General features: G+C 41.5%; 1 protein-coding gene across 2 annotated transcripts; it reads left to right on the top strand.

The window, feature by feature from the left end:
• Positions 1 to 7,769: 7,769 nt before the first annotated feature.
• On the top strand, positions 7,770 to 25,871 carry LOC124796291 (protein mono-ADP-ribosyltransferase PARP11-like). Of its 2 annotated transcripts, XM_047260412.1 has the most exons (3): positions 7,784 to 7,899; positions 23,056 to 23,295; positions 24,786 to 25,871. In XM_047260412.1, exon 3 carries the CDS (start codon positions 24,788 to 24,790, stop codon positions 25,853 to 25,855), a length of 1,068 nt encoding a protein of 355 aa, XP_047116368.1. In that variant the 5' UTR covers positions 7,784 to 7,899; positions 23,056 to 23,295; positions 24,786 to 24,787; the 3' UTR covers positions 25,856 to 25,871. The 2 variants fall into 2 exon arrangements, with proteins under 2 accessions (XP_047116367.1, XP_047116368.1); XM_047260411.1 differs by lacking the exon at positions 23,056 to 23,295 and having other exon boundaries at positions 7,770 to 7,899.
• Positions 25,872 to 26,010: the final 139 nt, after the last annotated feature.

Genomic DNA, 26,010 nt, shown 5'->3' on the forward strand with positions numbered 1-26,010 from the left:
CCTAATGGCTTCTGTCTGTTGCTGCCTGCGCTCCACTATTTATATCCGGCAGGAGGACGTTTTTTACCCTCGGTGGCAGCTTCTTGTTATTACTCCCGCAGTATATTGCAGCGTAACTTAGTGTGCTGGCCTCACTTCCCTTACTCAGCACTCTCCAGACTTCGCTCGGCGCTCGGTCTGCGTGTGTCCTTGCGTCAGGCGCGCCTATTTCGCAATGGCGCGATCGCCGGCTGCCTCTGTTTTGCCATTCTCCACTGCGTGAAACAACACTTACTACATGTGGCTGCAACAGTGCGAGATCCGGGCCAGTGGGTGGACGAGGAAGAACAGTCCAATGAAATTCTGTGAGCTCCTCTTGGGTGCGCAGTCTTGCGTGATGCCTTGCTTTGTCATGGACAAGAAGTCCGTTTGCATTTTTATGGTGCCGAACACGCTGAAGTCGTTTCGTGCAAGCTCCTATGAATATCTACGATGCTCTGAGAGTTCGCAGGAAGAAACTCAGTGACAACTCTCTGCTTGGAACGAATCTTCGTTACAGATGCCATTTTGAATGGCTACGTGTAGCGCTGACAACTATCGGAAATTCATGACACTGTGGGGGCTGAAGCGGGAATATTGCACTATGCCCTACAACAAATTCCCCATTTTTTCAACCGAAATTACTGGACGCCCTCGTGTAATCACTGTCTCGTTTCTGGCACGTGCTGGTAGATATTTTTCCTTCTTACACAACGCATAACAAGACCTTCTCTGTGGTTTTAAGTTAAAGTCAAGCTTCTTGGTCACTGTAACTCATATTTATTATGTTACTGTTGTAGTTAAGGTAGCATTTATAAAAGATTGGTCCACTGCCAAATTTTTCTTCAGCAGCAATTTTAGATGGAGAGGTGGCTGTTGGTATAAACTCAAAATATTTTTGGTTTGAATCTTTTGATAATTCTACATTTAAATCTTCGCGAAAAACCGCGTTACATATATTTTACATGAAGCAGGTTTTCAAAATTTGAAATACACACTTACTGATCTCCACGCAGAGATCTGTAAAATGTAACGGCGTATCGTCCGGGAAGGGAATGCATTGCTCCCATCCTTCCAAAGTCTTGAAGGATATTGTGTACCGATACATACTAAAGGCTAGTTTACATGACGACGCTACAGACTACGGACCAAAATTTCGAAACTGCGCGACCGGCCACTGCGCATGATCTGCGCCCAAGCAGCTGGCGAAATTAAACAGTTTCGGCTTGCTCCAACTTTGTTGAGGCGAAATTCGGGAGTACATTTGTCTAGGCAACATATTTACACTAATAAGCCAAAACATTATGAACAGTCACTACCGAGACGTTGGATGTCGCCTGGTGACGTTGCGGGCACATGACGCGGTAGCAAAAGTATATAAACGGACCAGACACGGACGTGGGATCACCTTACCGAAAATATGAGCTGCAAATGGGGAAATCCATTGAGATAAGCGACTCTGACAAAGAGCAGATTACACAGGCCAACGAAAATTTTTTTTGTGAAATTTCTTTTCTTTGATAGCTGATCTTTATAGATTTTTATGAGCTGAATCCAAATCTAGCCTTAGCTTTTTGTATCACCCATAGTTTTCAAGCAATATGCTTTTTACTGTATAGTATAAAAATTCTATGCTATACGGTCAACAGGGAAATTAATGAAACACTTTGTTACAACATAAGCATGGTATGTATTTACAGTAAGCTACTTAAAACAATGATATGTGTTAATAGAGATTTCACTTGTCAGCTGGAAATGGGTTGTATTTTCTTTCGTTGAAGCTTCTTGTGCAGCTTTTCTACGATGAGTCGCTTGCTGAACTTCTCGGTCAAGTGACCAACAGTAGTCCCCCATCACGTTGGTGTTCCAGCGGCCTTGGTAACGTTTTTCCATCACTTTAATGTCCTGGTGAAAACGCTCTCCTTGCTCATCACTAACATCTCCCATATTGTCCGGGAAGTAATCAAGGTGACTGTTCAAAACGTGAACTTTCCGGCTCATTGAACATCCTAAAGTTTTAAACTTCTTTAACATTGTGGCTATAACAGAAACATATTCTGGGTCTTTTTCTTGTCCTAAGAACTTTGTAACGACTTGCTTGAACGATACGCATGCTTCATTTTGGATTCAAAGTTAAAATCAAAAATCAATTTTCTAATGTCAGGTCCGACAAAGACGCCTTCTTTTCGCTTCCTTGGTGTTTTTTAATCACAAATTCACCACAGATATAACAAAAACTGTCAGCAGAATTTTTCCAACCACGATTAGACATTGTACTGAGCACATGTACAGGAAATGGGAAAGTGAGGTTAGGTTGACAGGAAACAAAACACCATCTGTTAAGACAAAAATAGAATCGACCTTCTTTGCCAGTGCTGCCTTCATTACACCTCCTTTTTAAATTTTTTAACTATATAAAAGCTGTTAAATTCTTTAAAAAATCACTTATTTTAATCAATTTAACTGTAAAATGCGAAGAAATGGTGGGTTATACAGTTTTTTAAGTATCGTATTTGGATTTCTCACCCTAAAAAACATATGAATAATGTATTTTCAGCAAAAAAGTTTTTCCATTGTTGGCCTGTGATATTATTATGCAGAGCCTGTGAATGAGTATCTCGAAAACGGCGAAGCTGGTTGAACGTTTACGTACTATTGTCGTGATTATCTACGGAAAGAGGTAGGACAGTGAAACTACCACTAGGGGCTAAATGGTTGGACGTCCGCGACTCTTCACAGAACGTGGGATTCAGAGGTTTATCTGCTCTGTTAAGTAGGACAGATGGTGATGTGTGGCATCTCTGCCAAAAGAGCACAAAGCTGCTGCATGCTCAAGTATTTGGGAGCACATCGTTCATCGTACACTGGTGAACGTGGAGCTAGACAATCCACCCTCCCCCCCCCCCCCCCCCGTGTTCACATGTTGACCCAACGAAATAGTCAATTAAGATTGCAGAAACATGTCGACTCTTCGGGTGAATCTCATTTTTGCTATACTAGGTGGATGGTCGTCTTCACAAACGCCGTCATTGAGGCAGACAGCTTCTCGAAACGTGCAGCGCGCCACGGACGCAGGCTGGTGGGGGCATTTTTGTGCTATGGGAGACATGGTCCTGCGCTTGGATGGGACCTGCGGCAATAATCGAAGTCACGCTGACAGCTACGAACCACCTGGATCCCTTCACGCTTGATGTCTTCCCCAATGCCGACATCATCTTTCAGCGGTAAAACTGTCCGTGTCTCGGAGTCGGAACCGTGCTACAGTGGTTTAAGGAGCATAATAGTGAACTCATATTGGTGTCTCGACGACCAAACTCGTCTGATGTAAATCAGGTGGAATCCATCCGAGCTGCCATTGTGCGCCATCATCGTGTACGCAAACCACCGGCCCGTTATTTATGCGGATTACGTGTCCTGTGCGTAAACAAATGGTTCAAATGGCTATGAGCACTATGGGACTTAACATCTATGGTCATCAGTCCCCTAGAACTTAGAACTACTTAAACAAAAAAAAAAAAGGTTAATATGGCTCTGAGCACTATGGGACTTAACTTCTAAGGTCATCAGTCCCCTAGAACTTAGAACTACTTAAACATAACTAACGTAAGGACATCACACAACACCCAGTCATCACGAGGCAGAGAAAATCCCTGACCCCGCCGGAAATCGAACCCGGGATGTGCGTAAACATCTGGTGCTACATACTTCCACAAACCTACCAACGAACTGTCGGGTTCCTGATACGCAGAATCTGTGATGTACTCCGTTCCAAAGACAGACAAATAAGTTATTAAGCAGATTGACGTAATGTTTTTTTCTCATCAGTGTAAATGATTAACTTTTCGAGACCACAGGTTAGTGTAAGGGCGATAAGCCATTGTAAATGTGAAATGCTTCTACATTTAGAAACGGTGTAAGCGCCAGAATGTCGCATGCAAACATACATGCATCGTGTTGTACAGGTGCTGGATGTCAGTTTGTGGGCTGGAGTTCCATACCGTCCGTCAATATTGGGACGTTAATGCGGTTTGTGAATAATGCTGGAGTTGTTGTCCGATGATGTCCCCCATTTACTCGTCTGGAGACACATTTTTTGACCAAGAAAGCCAAGGCAACATGTCGAAACTATGTAGAGCATGTTGGGCTACAGCAGCATTTTCCACTGTTGGAAAACACCTCTTGGAATGCCGTTCATGAATGGCACGACAACAGGTCGAATCACTGCACTGACGTACAGATTTGCAGTCAGGGTGCGTGGGATAACCACGAGAGCGCTCATGCTGTCATACGAAGTTACACCCCAGACCATAACTCCGTGGGTAGTTCCAGTGTGTCTAGCTTGCGGACAGGTTGGTTGCAGGCCCTCTACCTGACTCTGTCTAACTAACACACAGCCCTTACTCGCACCGAGGCAAAACCATCTTTCCATCGGAAAACACATCAGACCTCCGCCCTGCCCTCCAATGAACTGTCGCTCGACACCACTGAAGCCGCAAATGGTGGTGCTCTGGGGACAGTGGAATGTACACTACTGGCCATTAAAATTGCTACACCACGAAGTTGAGGTGCTACAGACGCGAAATTTAACCGACAGGAAGAATATGCGGTGATATGCAAATGATTAGCTTTTCAGAGCATTCACTAAAGGTTGGCGCCGGTGGCGACATCTACAACGTGCTGACATGAGGAAAGTTTCCAACCGATTTCTCATACACAAACAGCAGTTGACCGGCGTTGCCTGGTGAAACATTGTTGTGATGCCTCGTGTACGGAGGAGAAGTGCGTACCATCACGTTTGCGACTTTGATAAAGATCGCGATTGCGGTTTATCGTATTGCGACATTGCTGCTCGCGTTGGTCGAGATCCAATGACTGTTAGCAGAATATGGAATCGGTGGGTTCAGGAGGGTAATACGGAACGCCGTATTGGATCCCAACGGCCTCGTATCACTAGCAGTCGAGATGAAAGGCATCTTGTCGCATGGCTGTAACGGATCGTGCGGCCACGTCTCGATCCCTGAGTCAACAGATGGGGACGTTTGCAGGACAACAAACATCTGCACGAACAGTTCGACGACGTTTGCAGCAGCATGGGCTATCAGCTCGGAGACCATGGCTGCGGTTACCCTTGACGCTGCATCACAGACAGGAGCGCCTGCGATGGTGTACTCAACGACGAACCTGGGTGCACGAATGGCAAAACGTTATTATTTCGGATGATTCCAGATTCTGTTTACAGCATCATGATGGTCGCATCTGTGTTTGGCGACATCGCGGTGAACGCACATTGGAAGCGTGTATTCGTCATCGCTATACTGGCGTATCACCCGGCGTGATGGTATGGGGTGCCATTGGTTACACGTCTCGGTCACCTCTTGTTCGCATTGACGGCAATTTGAACAGTGGACGTTACATTTCAGATGCGTTACGACCCGTGGCTCTACCCTTGATTCGATTCCTGCAAAACCCTACATTTCAGCAGGTCCTGTAGGGCCTTTCTGGATACAGAAAATGTTCGACTGCTGGCCTGGCCAGCACATTCTGCAGATCTCTCACCAATTGAAAACGTGTGGTCAATAGTGGCCGAGCAACTGGCTCGTCACAATACGCCAGCCAGTACTCTTGATGAACTGTGGTATCGTGTTGAAGCTGCATGGGCAGCTGTACCTGTACACGTCATCCAATCTCTGTTTGACGCAATGCCCAGGCGTATCAAGGCCGTTATTACGGCCAGAGGTGGTTGTTCAGGGGACTGTTTTCTCAGGATCTATGCACGCAAATTGCGTGAAAATGTAATCACATGTCAGTTCTAGTATAATATATTTGTCCAATGAATACCCGTTTATCATCTGCATTTCTTCTTGGTGTAGCAATTTTAATGGCCAGTAGTATACGTTACAGGGCGTCTGTCTCGGAGCTGTCCTGGAAGTAATAGCTTTGTAACAGTTCGTTGTGCCACTGTGGTGCCAACTGCTGCTCACATTGCAGCTGCAGATGCAGTATGATGCGCCAAAGCCATACTCCGGTAACGTCGCGTGGCCGTCAGGAGAACTGTCTTCTTGCGACCGTATATTCTCGTGACCACTGCTGCCAGCACTCACGTACAGTGGCTATATTCCTGCCAAGTCTTTCTGCAGTATCCAGCTTCGCGTAGCCCCTTTACAAGCCCACGTTCAAACTCGGTGAGGTGTTTATAATGCCGGCCGCGGTAGTCTCGCGGTTCTAGGCGCGCAGTCCGGAACCGCGCGACTGCTACGGTCGCAGGTTCGAATCCTGCCTCGGGCATGGATGTGTGTGATATCCTTAGGTTAGTTAGGTTTAAGTAGTTCTAAGTTCTAGGGGACTGATGACCACAGCTGTTAAGTCTCATAGTGCTCAGAGCCATTTCAACCATTTTGTTTATAATGTTGATAATGGCGTCTCTGTAGCCTTAAAGGCATTTATGACTAGCATTAACTTACCTCGTCCAATCTAAAAGGTAACTAATACTCACGACCGTTACATCGTGTATTTAAAGAAAACCTGATTTGTATCCTCCTACTGGCGCCACTAACGCCACTCTTGTGCGACTGGCGCAAAAATGGAATACACATCATCTTAAAAACATGTAGAAACACATCTTCCAGCTTTCGTTTACATCCCACAACACATCTTGTTCGGATTTTTTTCCGTCATTGTAGTTGCACATGGTATGAGATTAGGTGTCGTGTCGGCAGAGCGTCGATGGAGATAAATATGAAGTGGGGAACTGTGGAAATTGTTCGCATCTTGTACATTTATGCTAAGGTAAGGTGCCTACTGGATTTCATTAGTACCCTATAAAAACCAGCAGCCCCATGTCGCTGTATTTGATGCGGTCCTAATCGACATGAACATGGACGGATTGTTGACATCTGAACTGAGGAACAAAATTAATTCCATTAGAAACACATACACAAATGAATTACGAATATCAGAAGCAAGTAAAATGTCTGGCTGTGGAACAACAACTTCTACTGTAGAGACGAATGTGAATTGCATCTTGTCAAAAAACAGTTATGTGTAGTTTTATTTCAGGCCACAGTGCTTGAGGCTTTGGATTATGTTTCTTCCTCGTCGCAACACCAACTTTACTAGGAAGAAATGTGAACTGTTCTCGTAACATTCTCAGATGGCTGCAGTAACTTCCTGGGGTTCCACAGTCTTCTCTTAGTAAGGTAGCTGTCACCCGAGCTGAGATTTTCTTTTATCCAATCACGAAGCCAAATATTTCCTTCACTTTTTTGTTGTGTGTATCGATTTCGTGCAGGCAAGCATTAACTCCACCACCAATCGTGCAGCTGCCAAAAACATTATTTCAGAGACTAATCTGGCCTCAACAAAACGACAAAAGTGACGTATACACTGGTGTCGCTGTGTCTAGTCATACACGAAACCATTTACGCGAGCCAACTGTTGAACAAAACTGTGGAAGCGGCTTGTTAAATTGAAAAAAGCACCATGGCTTTGTCGCCTACCGTGCTGAACACCTGCTGTTGGTAATATCGCGCATTTAGTTTAGTTCGTGTATTTTTATCTGTTTATTGCAAATATGTGTTGTGCGTTTCACTTGTAACTTAAACTGTGTGTCTGCCTGCTTACTCCGAAATTTCCTCAGTTGCAGATTATCGCACTAAGTCCGCTTTATCATATCTCTGTCTTCCGCTTGTGACGTGGGGAGGAGCGTTATCTAACACAGACGAGAAGACACGACTACTTACTTAAACTAGTGAAATGGAAGTAGTGTGAATGAATGAAAGTGTTCTTAACTTACAGTAACTAAACGATTTATATATCGTCTCTTTTCCTGTGTACAACAATAGTACTGGGTGTTGCAAGAAAGAATCTTTACAGCAGCTGCAGGTTGACGTCAAATCAGTATTTTTAACACGGTATCTGTATCTTAAGCTCTTTAATATCATTATGTCACTTACGCAATGCAAATAAAAAATATTCAGGCACACTAAACGCATTTCACCGACAGAATTACATCTCAGTGATGAAATAGCTGTTACGTATAAGAATAATCAAACATAATTTAGTATTTTAGTCAGGGCTGGTTTAAGACTTGAGCGACACAAGCGGTCGCTTGGTTCTCCAAGCTGACAGGGGCGCCAGAGACGCGATAGTGCAAAATTTTTTTAGGGTGTATCGTAATTAGAACCGGGAGGATGCCAAATAACATCTCGCTTGTGTGGAAAACTTTCTTGAACCGGCCCTGATTGTACTACACAACTGAATTTATTTACAGATCAGAACTAGATTTTCATTGAAAAACATTTCGTCTGACAGATTAGTTGTACAAAACTTTTGTTGCACATATTTTTCCTTAATTTTAGATTTATTACTGCCAAATTTCTACCTGCACCTGTCAGGAATTTTATTGAGTAATGAGCGTGAATAATCATATATCGTAGTGTAGCTATTCCGAATATCAGAATGTGCATATGTGTAAGAAAATCATTCGGAAGACGCATAAAAAGATGATAAAATAACAAACACCACAAAAAGTTTAAACGCAAAAATGTTTTTGTTCATATCACTTTAGAGAAGAAATACTTCATGACTACCATCGCGCTACAAAATTTTCGGGTCAATAGCAAGGGTCGATTCCACCCATCTGCTTTGACCAATGGCATTCTGTAAGCCGTCAGTAATTTACGTTGTGAAGGATGTAAGCGACCTGTTATTCAATGGTATCTGGGCTTGAATTGATTTCTCGTGTAATCTATGACGTTTGCAAACTATGATATATGATATTTAATCCAATTATGTGGTGGTTTGTGGGGGTGTGATTTTGCTGGAATCTGAGAGCATAGCTTAAATTGTCGATAGACAAACAAGTAGCCTGTATATGCGAGGTGTGTGAGAAAAGTAATGAGACTGAAAACAGTGCAAGTGATCTGGCAACGCTGTGTTTTTCTACTTTCGTAGACCGGCGTGTTCATCCCTTCCAGTTGCTCAGTCAGAGTTCCAGCCCTGTACAGCCATCAGGATTCGAGAGCGCCATCAGTGAAGTCGTGTTTTTTGTTGTGTGTTATGAAAGCGCAACAGAGGAATTTAGAGCAACGTTATGCCATCAAGTTTTCTGTTAATCTTGGAGAATCCGTGAGTGTGACCTTCGAAAATTTGAAAAAAAGCCTATGGGGAACATTTCTTTTTCGCTGGCACAGATCGTTTTCGGAAGGTCGAGAGCACATTGAACATGAATGACACTCAGGCAAACCTTCAGCTTCAAAAAAGCGACCAAACGTCGATTGTGTGCTTGCTCTTGTGAGATCAGACAAACGGTTAACAAGTAAGGATGACGGGTGACCTGTCACACAGTTTCACTGTACATCAAATTTTGACTTAAGTCTTGCTCATGCAAAAGACGCGTACCAAAATGGTGCCGATAAATCTTACAGCTGAGCAAAAGGACACTCGAAGAAGCGTGTGCGTTGATCTTCTTGAGAGGACTGCAATGACCACGTTTGGTTCAGCCGTGTGATGACAGGTGATGAATCATGGGTTTTTGAGTACGATCCTGAGACAAAACGGCAAACTGAAGAGCGACTCGCTGAGACATCTCCTCGACCGGAAAACCTCGAATTAGCAAATCAAAACAATGCTGATTTGCTTTTTTGACAGTGGAATTTGTTGCAAGTGTTTTACAAAGATGTCCTTGAATGGTTCAGGAAAAGGGTAAATCGAGTGACACCAGACACTGCAGACAAATCGATGGCGCCTCACGACAACGCCCCATGCCACATGGCCACTTATATTACGGAATTTTTGACCTCAAAAAGCATTCCTGTCGCTCCGCACCCTCCCTATTCACCTGATCTGAGGTGTTGTGACTTTTTTCCTTTCCCGAAATTGAAAAATGTCTTGAAAGGACGAAATTTTGAGAATCTGGAGAACATTCGAAAGAATGTGACCGCGCTGTTGAAGGCCCTACAACGTGAAGCCTTTCAACGTTGCTCTCAGGACTGAGAAAAACGACTCCGCCGGTGCTTAGCTGCCGAAGTCAAGCAAGACAAGTTGTTTATTTATGAACTGGATACGATCTCTGAGCGTAATGTTAAGTGGGAACTTTAGTGCGAAAGTTAAATTGCATCGAATGAAACGGTTAGTAATTGTAATGTTGTTTCTTACAATTATTTTTTAATCTGACGAGATTTTTAAGCGTAGGGCCAGATACGTACGCACATTGCTCATATGCTCGTAAGTGAAGTGAGATTCAATTCCAATGATAATTTTGTTCTTCGTTTTTTTTTCAATAATTTCCTTTATCTTCAAAGGTGATGTTGTTGAACTATTGCATATACGAAATCGCTTATTTTTATTACATGTCGCATTGTTGTTAGCGGCGGGTCACTTCTGTAGTAGAGTCGCTTTTTTCCGGTGGTACTTTGCAGTCATGAGTTAGTTAAGTGTGACTGAATCTTTCGTGTTTATTGGTTACTTTTTTGCTCAATGCCTATTGACTTGTCAGTTTTCGTCTGTATTGCGATTTCAATTTTTTATGTGTGTTCTTTGTCTCTATTATGGAGGAATTTGTGTGAGTCTTTTTCGATGAATTCGTTCTTTTCTGTGTGTGTGTTTTCCTTTGAGCTACATACATCAGGCAAAGAATGCGATTGCTATTGTGCGATTTTTTGTATATTTTAGAAGTTTTCGTTTGCATAATTTTTCTTTTACGCAGAGTTTCTTTTTTTAAAATTTATGTTGCTTTATTTTGGAAGAGCTTATTTGTGTTATGATTAGATTTTTTCGAAATATTAGATTCCATTTGGGCATTTGTTGAGGGTTTTTTGTTTGGTTTATTCTTAAAGAATGTGTGTGGGTTGTTTTTCGATTATGTGATTTCTTGGCGGTGGGGATGTCTGGTATCGTTGTCTTCGTTTGAATTACATAGGTTCAGAATATGCTGGGATTCCAATATCTTCTGTATTTTGTAGTTTTATTGTGGGCAAATTACTTTTTTTAAAATTTTAATAAGCCGCCAGTTTGTGTGTGCGTGTGTGTGTGTTGGGGGGGGGGGGGGGGGGAGTGAGGAGGAGTTCTGGATAACTGTCTTCGTTGCGAAGATTTAGATTCCAACTGTGCGATTTCAGCATTTTCAGGTTGAGTTAATATATTGGCATTTGTGTATGTAATTTCTCCCTTTTTCTTGGGGGGAGGGGGGCAGGCATCAGAAGGAGAGGGACCTGGCCTCACTGTCTTTATTGTAGGTACTTAGGTCCAGCGGATGTTGTGATTCCATGTGCTGGCTTGCCTGACTTAACGTAACTCGAAGAATTCGATTTCTCTTGTGAAATTTTTTTCTCGTTTCTGCAGTTATCCTCTTCATCTTTTCCTGTGGGGCGGAGGAGGGGAGGGGTGGAGTCGGGGGGAGGAGTTTGGGTGAGGTACCCGTATCGCTGTCGTCCTTTCACGTACTCAGGTTTAGCATACACTGCGATTGCATTTGTGTGCTTTTTTTATAGATTCATTTTATTTTATTTTGGAAAAAAAAGTGTTTATCCTTGTCTCCGTCTCAGCAATATAAGTCAAACGAAGAATTTGATTCCAACTGTTTTTTTATGGATGAATTCATGTGTCTTACTTTTCAATACAAGCATCAAAAAAAGTTTTGCATCGCCCCAATTCCCAGAAATCCTGAAGATAGACCTTGACTGTGGGTACTGTATCACAGACACAGTCCCTTTGACTGTTCAGAGATAACATTAAACCCGCCCAAAGATGTAAAAAACCATGCATGAGCAGCGCCTATTAGACGGAGGGCGTCCGACAACCGATCAGTTCCAGTCATTCCATTAGGAAGGAGGTACACGGCTCGTGTTCTCTGTAGTTCAACCATCCCTAGACGGTCAATACCACGGTTCGATCGCGTCCACATTGTTACTTTGTGCCAGGAAAGGCTCTCAGCAAGAGAAGTGTCCAGTAGTCTCGGAGTGAACCAAAGCGGTGTTGTTCGGACATGGAGGATATACAGAGGGACAGGAACTGTCGATGACATGCCTAGCTCAAGCCGCCCAAGGGCTACTACTGTGTTGGATGACCGCTACCTATGGATTATCGCTCGGAGAAACCCTGACAGCAACGCCACGATGTTGAATAATGCTATTCGTGCAGCAACAGGACGTCGTACGACTCAAACGTGCACAATAGGCTGCATGATGCGCAACTTCACTCCCGACGTCCATGGCGAGTCCATCTTTGCAACCAAAACACCATGCAGCGCGGTACAGATGGACCCACTCAGGATTGGCATCACGTTGTTTTCATCGATGAGTGTCGCATATGCCTTCAACCTCAACCAGACAATCGTCGGAGACGTGTTTCGAGGCAACCCGGTCAGGCTGAACGCCTTAGACACACTGTCCAGCGAGTGCAGCAAGGCGGAGATTCCCTGCTGTTTTGGGGTGGCATTATGTGGGGCCGACATATGCCGCTGGTGGTCACTGAAGGCGCCGTAACGGCTGTACGGTACGTGAATGCCATCCTCCGACCGATAGTGCAACCATATCTGCAACATATTGGCGAGGCATTCGTCTTCATGGACGACAATTCGCGCTCCCATCATGCACATCTTGTGAATGACTTCCTTCAGGATAACGACATCGCTCGACTAAAGTGGCCAGCATGTTCTCCAGAGATGAGCCCTATCGAACATGCCTGGGATAGATTGAAAAGGGCTGTGTATGGATGACGCGACCCATCAACCACACTGACGGAACTACGCCGAATCGCCATTGAGGAGTGGGACAATCTGGACCAACAGTGCCTTGATGAACTTGTGATAGCATACCACGACAAATACAGGCATGCATCAATGCAAGAGGACGTGCTGCTGGGTATTAGAGGTACCGGTGTGTACACCAATCTGGACCACCACCTCTGAAGGTGTGGTTTTCATGAGCAATAAAAAGGGCGGAAGTGATCTCTGTACAGGTTCCGGAACTTTCGGAAACGAGGTGATGCAAAACTTTTTTGATGTGTGTATGTCGTACTTTTGGATTGTGTCTAATATCTCTGCGTAGGTCAAGTGAAATATTGAATTTTTTCTTTTATATTTTTCCTTGGTTTCTAATGCACGAGGAATCTGTGTAATTTGTTTTCGATTGTGTGGTTCCTTTGTGGGTGTGTGTCTGGCATCACTGTCTTCACTTGAGCTACCTAGGTTCAGTGTATGTTGAGACTCCAATGGTGGTTTTTTTGTACATTTTATTTCGGTTCATTGTGGAGGATTTTGTTTATTATTTCGTGAATGTCATTCTTTAGTGGCTCTGTGGTTAGTATCATTGTCGTCGATTGAGCTATGTAAGTCTACCGTTAGATGCGATTCCACTTGTTTGTTTTGAATTGTGACGTCTTTGTCTTATGTTGTGTGGAGTGGTGTATGCTCGGTGTATTTCAAGCTTGCTTGCTACTCTTCTAGTGGATCTTTATGTTTGTAATTTCGTTTGTGGAAATTGTGTCTAGTCATTTGTAGTAGTATGTCAGCTATGTGTTTTTTCCTTTTATGCTTGTAAGCTTTCGTTTTAAGGTAGTTCATTCTTGAGATTGTAGTTTGTTTGTAGTTTTTCATATAATTTTTTCTTTTGAATTGTGTTTACTTCTTTCGTAGTCTCAAGTATGGTTTGTTTTGAGACTTCGTTCTCATTATAGTGAGTTTTTTATTTTTTCTCACTCATTATCTCGTTTCGTGGCTTTGGCATGGGTTTCATAGGATTTTTTTGTCTCTCTCTACTGTGTATTTTTGTTTTAAAAAAGTGTTACAAAGTTTCTGTCTGGATGAAGATGTTTCCTTGGTTTGCATGTGTTGCTGTACTTTCTTCCTGTCATTTGTTTTTTTAATTTGTGAATGTCGGTGTGTATGTAAATTCTTGTTTTCATTTGGGCATTTTGTTAGACATCTACATTTGTGGCTTGGTTCGTGTGCTCTGTCATTACATAGTAGGTGTTTGTCAGGTGTGGTTGATATATATAAATCTGTAGGTGTATGTGTGTGTGTGTGTGTGTGTGTGTGTGTGTGTGTGTGTGTGTGTGTGTGTGAAGATGTAGATATTGCTTCTCATGCCAAAAAATGTGTTTGACTGTGTCCCAGAATCTTAGTCACCATAGCATTTAAGAACAGATTAGCGGACCAGGACGTCAATTTCAAGGATATGGATAAAGAGTAGAGAAGCTTATGCCTAGAAAATATGGACACTTTCACCCATGTTTATAAGTTTTAGAGTCAGGTACTTGAAATTAAAGACACAAGTGGCAAAAAGAAACATGAAAGCGTCATGAAACTGTTACCATACTATTTTGCTTTGCCTTTTTCGAATGGTTTAACTGAAAGGTTGTTTAGCACTCTAAAATATCAAGACTACTAATTGACACAGAGTTTATGCACAAATTTAGTCCCATTTAATATGCAGCAAAGAAGGTTTAAAAAGGACAAAAACAACCCCTTTAGATATTCTGTCTGTAAAATTTCTGAAATTGAATTGTTTCATTGCACAGAGCAAAACTTCTGAGAATTTCAGAAGATGGCGAATAACCTATTTCAGGAATTGTAAAATTATAACGAAACTGCAACTTTCTCCTTTATTCTCATTCGTTTCATATATAACGACGATATTATTTGTAGTGTTATGTGCTTTTTCAGCCCTCAGTTTTGTATATTTTACGTTGAACAAAAAAAGTATGGTACAGTATTACAATTTATTCATTTTCTCTACTGCATTTGCTAAATTTTAGATTAATTTGTTTCATTAAGATTTTGGGTGTTTTGCAAAAATGTTATTCATTTATTTTCAATTAATATTATTTTACAATCATTTTCCACCTGAATTTTTTGTTAATGACGTTTGTTAGTGTAATTGAGCCAAACCAAATCAGTATTGTTTGCAACATATATTTTGCTTTTCTATTTCTTCATTAGTTATCAAACTAAACTGAAAATGTTTGTCTTTGACAACGCCTACTATTCCGCAGAAGACTATCTATTACTGTAATGTGTAATTAGTGGTGGGTAGGAATTACTGACTAACGTCTGTCTGCCTTTAATTAAAAAGCAAAAACTAATAAATGATCAACATTTAGGCATATTTAAAAATTGATGCTAATATAAAATGACTCTTTCCACATCATCGTGCAAATGATACGTGGATAAAGCAGATGATCAAAGTACTAGATGTACATTCCAATTGTGATGTATTTGGTTATTCCTGAAAAATGACAGTTGCTGATGAGAAATATTCCAGGAAAAGAAGGAAATAGGCTACTGTTGGAAAGGCAGGCCCATATGTTACTCTGGTTAGGCTATAATTACTAAAAAGTGACATTTTTATAGATAAAGCAAAACGTTCGTTTTAAGGGATCCAACCGTCTGAGACCATTCCCTTAATACTATTAATAGAATTGATCAGTGCTGTAACATGTTTAAAAAATTATATCTTTATTGACTCTGTAAATTTCTGTTATTAGTCACACACTGAATGAGGCATCATAGTTAAGATTTCAAAGCGAGAAGATGTGTGAACTACAGCGAAACTATTGCACTGACAATCTAATAAAACAAGAACGCTATTCTGCAAGGAAGTATACCACTATGCAATTGTGTTTCTTAGACGTTTCAATAATGGTTCACTTCGTTGACATGCACAAGACACGATAGCATGCCTTGCTTCTTTCCTCATTGCACACAGTATATGGACTTGTAAAGAAAGTGTAGGTAAGTTTTTTGCAAACGTGAACACTAAAAATATTGTGCATACAAGTTAAAAGGTGAAAATGTAACGAACAAGAAGCAGTACCAGTAAGCAAACAAGCATTGGTTTCGGAGTTTCAGCTCCATTTGCTATCGATACAAATATAACAAAGGGGAATTAAATGGATTACGAAAGCATGCTTTTCACATCAGTTCCTTCCCTTCTTGGTTATTTAATATACAGTATGATTAGGCGTATAATTAAAGTTAAACTTTCAAAACGCTGTAGAAATAACACCACTGGTCCGAATGATGTCAAATTGCAACGGAATATTATCGGAGAAGGAGGAAAACGTATGGCAGAATAAAAAATAGTGTGAAAATTGATCATTAGACGTCGCTTTACGTGTTAGAATACGTACATATAAACACCTGTCATGTGAATGACCCATTGAAGTTGGTATAAACACGCCAGGTACACAGCTTTTCCTCCTTTCGCGTCTGTGACGTTCGCTATGACTGTCTCAATGCAGGCTCGCGCTCTGCTTGTAAAGCTGTATTACAAGAATGATGACTGTGCACATGTCGCTCTTCAGAAGTTCCAGACACTGAAGGGTTTGAAAAAAGACGTTGGTCCGGTGGGTCTGGAAAAAATGATTCGGAAATTCCAAAAGACGGGTTCTTCCGGTGTGCAGCTTGGTAGAGAGAGGAGACATGTTGATTCGACGTCAGTGGAAGCAGTGGCCACAGCAATGCAGGATGAGACGAGTGGTGGTGTGCAAACGTGTAGTGCACGAAGAATTGCCCGAAGATTGGAAATACCCGTGAGAATGGTGTGTAAAATCCTATGAAACATCCTTCTTTGCTATCCATTTGCCGGCCGAAGTGGCCGTGCGGTTAAAGGCGCTGCAGTCTGGAACCGCAAGACCGCTACGGTCGCAGGTTCGAATCCTGCCTCGGGCATGGATGTTTGTGATGTCCTTAGGTTAGTTAGGTTTAACTAGTTCTAAGTTCTAGGGGACTAATGACCTCAGCAGTTGAGTCCCATAGTGCTCAGAGCCATTTGAACCATTTTTTTTTTTTTGCTATCCATTCAAAATTACCCATGTGCACGAGTTGCTTCCTGTTGACCTGCCAACGTGAGAGACATTTGCTTTAGAATTTCTTGCTCACATGGAAGTGGACAATGATTGGCAGTGGAAGATTTTGTGGGCACCAGACAGGATTTGCCAATACACAGAATTGTCGAATATGGGCAACAGAAAATCCACACGCAAATCAACCAGTATCACTTCGCCCTGAAAAGGTTGCAGTGCGGTGCGGATTTACGGCATCATTTATCATAGGGCCATATTTTTTCTAACAGACAGGTGCTACCAGTCCTGTTACCTGTACCGTCATTGGTAAGCGCTATGAGCGTCTTTTGCACAACCACGTCATTCCAGCTATCCAACTTCCCTAAATGTGGCCTCCTGGCCAACGACGCCATTCGCTCATTTCCATTTCCAGCAGCCTGGATGTGTGGATGGGATCATTTTTATGCAAGATGGCACACCTCTGCAAATTGAAAATCCAGTTAAGCAGATGCTGAAGCGCCATTTCGGAAATGCTAGAATTATCTGCCGCCATTTTACCTACAGCCTGGCCGTACCGACCACCTGATCTAAATCCGTGTGACTTCTGGCTGTGGGGCTATCTGAAAGATGTTGCGTTCAGTGTTCAGATTGCAAACTTAGTTGCATTGAAGGCATGCATTGCCCAACAGATTCTGATCGTGACCCCAGAAACACTTTGATCAGTTGTGGAACATGCTGTTTTGCTTTTTCAACTTGTTGCAGAAAACGGTATACATTATATTGAACGTGTTTTGCGCTAGTCACACGGAAATTAATAATCCTGTTTGATTTTGATTGATGATTTTTATGCGGTTTTTGGCCTCAGGATACTTAAAAACCGATGTGATTGATGATTTTTAAGCTGTTTTTGGCCTCAGGCCATTTAAAAACCGATGTGAGTGATGTTTTTTATGCTGTTTTTGGCCTCTGGACAGTTAAAAACCGATTTTTCCCATCTGATGTTATGTGACCTTGTCGTGGTAGATGTATTTTTTGTAGTTAACAGCAGCACATCTATACACCCATGCACACTGAATTGTATAGTTTGTTTAACGTCAGATGTACACCTTAGCCATTGTTGTATGATTCATTTGCTATTTGTAGTCGATCACAATTAAATTGTGATGCTTGCAGCGCCATCTATTGCTACATTTTGTAACTATTCATTTTTCTTCTGCATACGTTTCCCCCCTTCTCCTGTAACATTCCGTTGCAATTTGATGTCTTTCTAACAAGTGGTGTTATTTCTACAGCGGTTTGAAAGTTTAATTATAATTATTATTACCATGTATAACAACAAAAAACAAGTTACATTAACAAGGCCACATGTGTCGTATTACTAGAGCAAATACTCGTTAAAGAAACAGAGAAACGTTCGAAATTGTCTTCCTGACACTATGTTACTCACGTATGCACTGTAATTTTTAGTATTTAAAACGGTTGTTGCGTACTGACGACAGAGTTAATGAACAAGAAGCATTTATAAATGGTAGTCTGCTCATGTTTTGTGCTATTTAAGATGGCAGCAGGATGCGCCCACTCTGGCTTCAAAATAACGTACAGCGTAAGTTCATGGCTCCATCTCTATTATTTTTTTTACATCAATGATTTTATTAGCCATTTGTAATATTTTGTGTGTTTATTGTGTTTCTTATCGACCGTAGAGGTACATATTGTAATCTTCGTCTCCAAGTATGTAATCGGCCTGTTATTAAATGTTATCTGTGATTGTCATGGTAACTGATATCGCCTTTACTCGTATTATGACGCCATTGCTCAAAGCAGACGGCTGGAATCGGACCTTACTCTACTCCCTAATTTTCATTGCTCACTACAATTTTTTTATAACTGCACGTTTGTACTTTTCTTTGTGCCAGACAAATAAGTTCATAGAAATACGGTTTATAGCGACATCGCTTTTAATTAGGTACGGGTATTGTCTAAAACAGCTAAATTTAACGGTCCCGTCTAAATCCTGTTAAAACGATATATTTTAAAAAAGGGCCTAGTACGGCATCGCTTATTAAGACTTACAATACACTGATGAGCCAAAGAAACTAAGAAACTGGAAACTGGTAAACCTGCCTAATGTCGTGTAGCCCCCCCCTCCCCCACCTCTTCAGCATGCAGAAGTTCTGCAAAACGGCGTGGCATGGACTCGACTAATGTTTTAAATAGTGTTGGAGGGAATTGACATCATGAATCCTGCAGGGCTGTCCATAAATCCGTAAGAGTATGAGGAGGTGGAGGTCTCTTCTGAACAGAAAATTGCAAGGCATCCCAGATATGCTCAATAATGTTCATGTCTGGGGAGTTTGATGGCCAGTGGAAGTGTTTAAACTCAGAAGAGCGTTCCAGGAGTCACTATGTCGCAATTCTGGACGTGTGGGGTGTCGCATTGCCCTGCTGGAATAGCCCAAGTACAACAGAAAGCACAATGGACATGAATGGATGCAGGTGATCAGACAGGATGCTTACATTCGTGTCACCTGTCAGAATCGTACCTAGACGTCTCACAGGTCCTATATCACTCCAACTACACGTGCCCCACACCATTAGAGAGCCTCCACCAGCTTGAACAGTCCCCTGCCGACATACAAGGTCCATGGATTCATGAGGATGTTTCCTTACCAGTACACTTTCATCCAGACGAAAAAAAAAAATATGTGTTTGAAATCTTATGGGACTTAACTGCTAAGGTCATCAGTCCCTAAGCTTACACACTATTTAACCAAAAATATCCTAAGAACAAATACACACACCCATGCCCTAGGGAGGACTCGAACCTCCGCCGGAACCAGCCGCACAGTCGAGGACTGCAGCGCCAGACCACTCGGCTAATCCCGCGCGGCATCCAGTCGATGCAATTTGAAACGAGATTCGTCTGATCAGGCAACATGTTTCCGGTCATTAACAGTCCACTGGCGGTGCTGACGGGTCCAGGCGAGGCGTAAAGCTTTGTGTTATGCAGACATTAAGGGCCCACGAGTGGGCCTTCGGCTCCAAAGGCCCATATCGATGACTTTTTGTTGAATGGTTCGCACGCTGATACTTGTTGATGGCCTAGCATTGAAATCTGCAGCAAATTGCGGAAGGGTTGCACTTCTGTCACGTTCTCGTCGGTCGTCGTCGGTCTCGTTCTTGAAGGATCTTTTTTTAACCGCAGTGATGTCAGAGATTTGATGTTTCACCAGATTCCTGATATTCACGGTGCACTCGTCGTGAAACGATCGTACGGAAAAATCTCCCTCCATCGGTACCTCAGAGATGCGGTGTCCACCGATCTCTCTGTATTTGAATACACATGGATATACAAGTTTCTTTGGCGCTTCAGTGCGTAAAACGGCGTATTTTTCTTACATTTTCTGAGAAATATATCGGCTGTAACGGTTAATGTTCATTTTTGTTTGTTACGTATTTGGGGATTATTAACAACAGTGTTGGTTTGAAATCAGTATGTCTGTTAGACAGTTAGTGCAAGCATCGCTTTAAAGATGTCGCAAAAAGAGGGAAGTATTTAATATTGAACAAAAGTCACACTTATTATGACGATTAAAAAACTGGAAAACAAACGTCAGCATCGCGAAGGGAATGGATGTCTCACACTTGGAAGGACAGAGCGAAAATAGTCTCTTTTTGAACACAGTTATTTAAAAATCAAGCAGGCGATATCATCTGAAAACAAAGAACTTTACAAATATGTTTCAAGTGGCAAAGATTACATAATGCGCCGATTGATGGACCATTCATTCAAGCGAAAGCCAGTGAATTTGCACGTCTACAAATTTATGTCGACGCTGTCGGTGTACTTGATGATGTAACAGACGAGTTGGCATCTAATTGTATCGCGTGAAGGTTACAAGTCAGATGACATATTCCGTGCAGACGAAACTGACTTGTTTTGCAGCAAGTCACACTGAAATTTAAAGATGAACAGTGCTCGGGTGGGAAAATGTCTATGACGTGAATCACAGTTAAGTTGCGGCAAACATGACAGGATCATGTGAAGAAAAAGTTTGGTGACTAGAAAATCGAGGAAACCTACATGTCTTAAAAACATTCACTCCCTGCCTGCAGTTTATGAAAACAATGCAAAATCTTGCATGCCGTCTGTCATTTTTGAGACATGGTTGCGTAACTCAGACTCAGCTGCAATCAAAACTGAGCGAGGTGGCGCAGTGGTTAGTACACTGGACCCGCATTCGGGAAGACGACTGTTCAAACCCGCGCCGCTCATCCAGATTTAGGTTTTCCGCGGTTTCCCTAAACTGCTCCAGAGAAATGCCAGGATGGTTCCTTTGAAAGGCATGGCCGACTTTCGCCCCATCCTTGACACCAACCGAACTTGTGCTTCGTCTCTAATGAGCTCGATGTCGACGGGACGTTAAATCCAATCTTCCTTCCTTCCCAAAATCAAAGAAAATAAAAATTATTCTCTTGGTTCCTAAATGGCCATACAGTAGTCGACAACCTACAGTGCATAAAGCTTGCGTTTTTACCTCCAAACATAACTTCATTTCTTCAACTTATGGACCAGGTATTTATAAAATCTCTGAAAATGTACAGGAAACTTCAAGTGCTGAACGTGTTACAAAAAATTGAAGAAGGTAAAAAAAAACAATTTATAATGTTCTTGATGCCATTTCAATAATATCAGAAGCGTGGGAAAACGTCACTCAAAACACAATTGCCAATTGTTTTAAACATCCAGGATTCAGAGATCTTTGTTCACCATCCCTCAGTTAGGGGTGGTGAAGAAGCTTTCAGCAGCAACTGGTGGTTCTGGTGATGAAGATCAGGATGACATTCCCTTGGCGGAACTAGTGCAAGAACTTTGCCCAACTTTGTGAACCTGTGAAATACAAGGTGTTCGGATATTTCCTTTACAAACTTGTAAGACTTGTAGAGGGTCGTGACTACATAATATTTTGAATTCAGATGGGTAATGCATCCACGACTGCTGAGGGAAAGAGAAAATTCCGCGTTGCTTGTCCTGTTGTGCAATCTGGTAAACAGAATGAGGTTTACTACTTCAGGCACTCACCTGATGTTACTTAACGTCTGCCTTGCTGTGAGACCAACTCAGTGCCTGTGCATCGCCAATATACTAAATGTGATTCAGTACAAGTTGTACTGTATGTGTGTAACAGAGGAGCTACTAGTCACCTGTATCACGAATATTTTCTGCAATGTAGGACACACATCATTGCATAAACTTTTTGCCCAAGTAACACAGAGAATCTGTCAGTGTGTACTCAAACAACTGAATGTGCCATGGGTTTTAGTCACAGTATCGTCTTGGACGTTCTGCTTTGGCTACAATTGCATCAATATTACTTACGAAGGTTACACACTATGGGTCCAGCTGATTTTCCATAATGCATTGCCTGCTGCGTGTGGTTCCTGTACTGCTGTGTTGACACAACCCTGCTTCCACATCAAGTTCTGTTCACGGATGAATGTAAGCTCACTAGGGACTATGTTCTGAATTTGCAAAACAGTCATGTCTGGGCAGACGACAGCAGTGGTTTGGTATTAACATGTGGCCAGGTAGTCCGGACGGTCATGTGATCGGGCCATATGTCCCTCCATTCAAGCTAACTAGTCCTGCAAACTTGATCTTCCTGCAAATCATATTGAACTTGTTGTTGGAAGCTGTGTCACTGCATGTCCATCTGGAAATGTGGTTACAGCATAACGGTGCGCCTCTTCACTTCTCACGTGAGGTATGGAGACACCTCAACAGATGATATGGTGAAACATGGATGGGCTCAGGTGGTCCAGCCATTCGGGCACCATGATTGCCAGATTTAACTCCCATGGACTGTTTCTTGTGGAGTCATATGCAAAGTTTAATTTACGAGACTCCTGTAGAGACAGAGGAAGATCTGCTAGCTCCAGTTCCAGCCACTCGCTGCACCTGAAACTGAAGACACATCAGTTGGGAAGAAGACTGTGAACCAGAACATACATCATAGGTACAATGACTGCAACAACGTTGGTGGTCACTGGATTAAACCGCTGCTATAATGCATCTGTGCTATTCTGTATGTACAATATACTGGGTTCTTTTATGTTTTGGAATAATGTAAACATGAAATTTTATGTGTTAATACAAAAAAATGTGCTTCATGATAAATGCATGTTTCGCTATGTTTCCTTTCGAATTTTAGCTAACAATTGTATTGCATCTGTTTCAATCATTTCCTCAAGCAGAAGTCGATGAGTTAAACGTCTGAATTGAAACTGTCTTAGAATGGAAATGATATGTTTCTGGACATGGATTCCTCTTCAAAATATTACCTACTACTCACTTTCCTCTACAAGTCGTAGAAGTTTGTAACTGGAATTTCCAAACACCCTGTTGAGGACTTGGCTCAGTTACTGGTAGACAACAGTCTTACCATGTATGCGATAGTGAAGAAGAGGAATTGTAGCTGATACCCGAAGTCACAGGTAACTGACGAATATGAAAATAAAAAAGACCTGTAGTTTGCTGTGGCGTCACTTAATCCAGCTCTCAGTGCAGAGAAAACTTTAAAAAGGGTTTAAAGAATTTAATACAAATTACAATAAGAATACACTGTCAAATGCAAAATGCGTAATCACTTCTTACACGCAAAAAGTAAACAAAGATAACTGATTATCTGAAGTAGGACAATATACCGTAGTATATGTTACTATATTACATTTTGAAGTTAAAGCGACTGCTTAAAAATCTAAACAACACTCTCTGTGCTGCGATTGCAAAGAACTAGAAAATTAAATTCCAATATTTGTCACTTTTTCAAAGCACTGAAGTGGAATAATAGTGTGTTAATTATTGATGTTTTATGGTTACGTCTGTTGGACATTTTCAATGTGTTAGGTACAGTACATCATATCTGTACAACATTTCAAAGAGAAATGCAAGAGACAATGTAGGCCTTTGTGCAATTTCTCCATAGAATACTGTCTTTCCATTTTGGTTCTGCTGAGTAATTGCTGTAATACAGTAACGCGAACAAAGTTGTGTCATTCATGACTATTATGCTATACAGCCCTTACAATTAGTTTTAAACATGCTCAAACATTTTATGTCATTCATTATCCAAGACCCAGTACAACATTACTGAACAGTTTTCATTGCTGCTTCTTCTTCCTTCACCTATTAATCGTTTTTACATTTTGCTGGCACATTGCTGCTGTAGATGCTGAGTAAACATATGGAAAATTCCTCTTTGGTCCCTCTCCACATGTACTGGATTTTTGCTACTTTTTGAACTTTTAACTCTGTGAGAGCCTAAAATTCACGGATATGAAATTTTTGTCTAAAAACAAAGCAAAAATCCAGTTTGTTAACTGCTGGTCCCTTCAGTGAGATTGTAGCTGATTTTGACTATATGATAATAACGTTCATATTATTACTTTAAGTGGGAAGGGTGTAACTGAAGGAAGTAATTTATACCTTCTATTGCTAATGTTTAGTAAGATTATGCACAAAATTGTACTACTGTAAATTTAATACCCAAAGAACCAGGAAGCAATGAGCTTACGACTAACAAAAGCTGTACCTCTACATCTACATCTATACTCTGCAAACCACCATGAGGGGCGTGGCAGAGGATATGTCCCACTGTACCTGTTATTAGAGTTTTCCTGTTTCACTCATGTGCAGAGCACAGGAAAACTGATTGTTTGAATGGCTCTGTGCATGCAGTAATTATTCTAATCTTATCCTCAAAATCCCTATATGAGCGACACTTTGTAGTACAACTGAGGGAATGTGCTTGATCAAATATGTGTGTGCTTCTAGAACACAAGTAGTTAAGTTTGAAAGAAAAATGTAAGTATAGCAGCATTTTCTTTTTGGCAGAGAACATGTAGTTCTTGTGTCTAATATATGGAAACAGATGTTACTGACATTTTATTATCAGTGTTTTAGACTAATCAACTATGTGTTTCAGAAATGGGCTGTTGTTTCAGCCATGACTCCAGCAGTGAGGAACTCATCAGACCTCATGGGGCCACCAGCAGCTTTCAACCACATGTGGCCAGTAACAACAACACAATTGTGTCACCTTCCTATTTACAAGCACACATCAGCAATATCCACCAAGCACCAACTTCCACAAACAGACTGACGAGATCACAATGGAGAAATCAGGAACAAGTCAGCCATAATAGACCAAAACCATACTTTGAGGCATACAACAGGCTTCAACCATTTGTAACTGGCACCAATAACACAACTGTATCATCTTCTTCTTTACGAGCACATAACTGGAATTCCTATCATGCACCAACTTCTAGGAACTATTCTAGATTGGCAAGTTCACAGCGCATTGTTAATCGCAGTCACTCAAGTTATTCTCTAGTCAAGACTGTGGAGTCTACATTGCACAAATCTGTCTTACAATTAACTGTTGAGTGGGACCATATGAATGCCAGCTCAGAATATGAGCTGTGTTTGTTGCTTTCTGACACTACTGAATATGAAGAAATACTGAGGTTATTCAAAAAGACCACACAAAAGCAATTCATGGTTGAGAAAATTTACAGGGTTCAGAATCCATACTTGTTGGGATGTTACTTACTCAAGAAACAAGAAATGGAATCAAGATATGGTTATGTTGCTGAGGAGTATTTATTTCATGGTACCAAAGAAGAAAACAAAGATAAAATTTGCAGAAATAATTTTGACTGGAGGAATCATGGCAGATCAGCAGGCAACACTTTTGGGAAAGGTGTTTCATTTACACCTATTTCTTGTTATGCCAGTCATTATTCAGATAAACATAACTCTCAGAGACTCATGTTTGTATCAAAGGTTCTAATTGCACATGAAACTGTAGGTCACAAGAGTATGAAAATACCACCTCTATTTGCTTATAGGCAGTGCCTTAGATATGACCCTACTACTAAAGAAAATCGCCATGTTATTGTAAAATACTCTGATAATGAGTTCTATCCTGCATATATTGTGTATTACACAGGACAATATGAGAAGAAGGAACAGGGACAATTAAGACTGTAATGCAAAACTTGCAATTTTCCCCAGGAGGTGTATTTTTAAGATGAGTTAACATGCATTAACAGATTTTATAAAAAATGTAGTGTGTTTACAGAATGTTTTGACGTAAGAAACTCCAAATGTATTTTAAATAACACAGCCTAACTTCTAAATGCAAC

The sequence above is a fragment of the Schistocerca piceifrons genome, chromosome 4 (genome assembly GCF_021461385.2).
Source record: "Schistocerca piceifrons isolate TAMUIC-IGC-003096 chromosome 4, iqSchPice1.1, whole genome shotgun sequence".
Lineage (NCBI taxonomy): Eukaryota > Metazoa > Arthropoda > Insecta > Orthoptera > Acrididae > Schistocerca > Schistocerca piceifrons.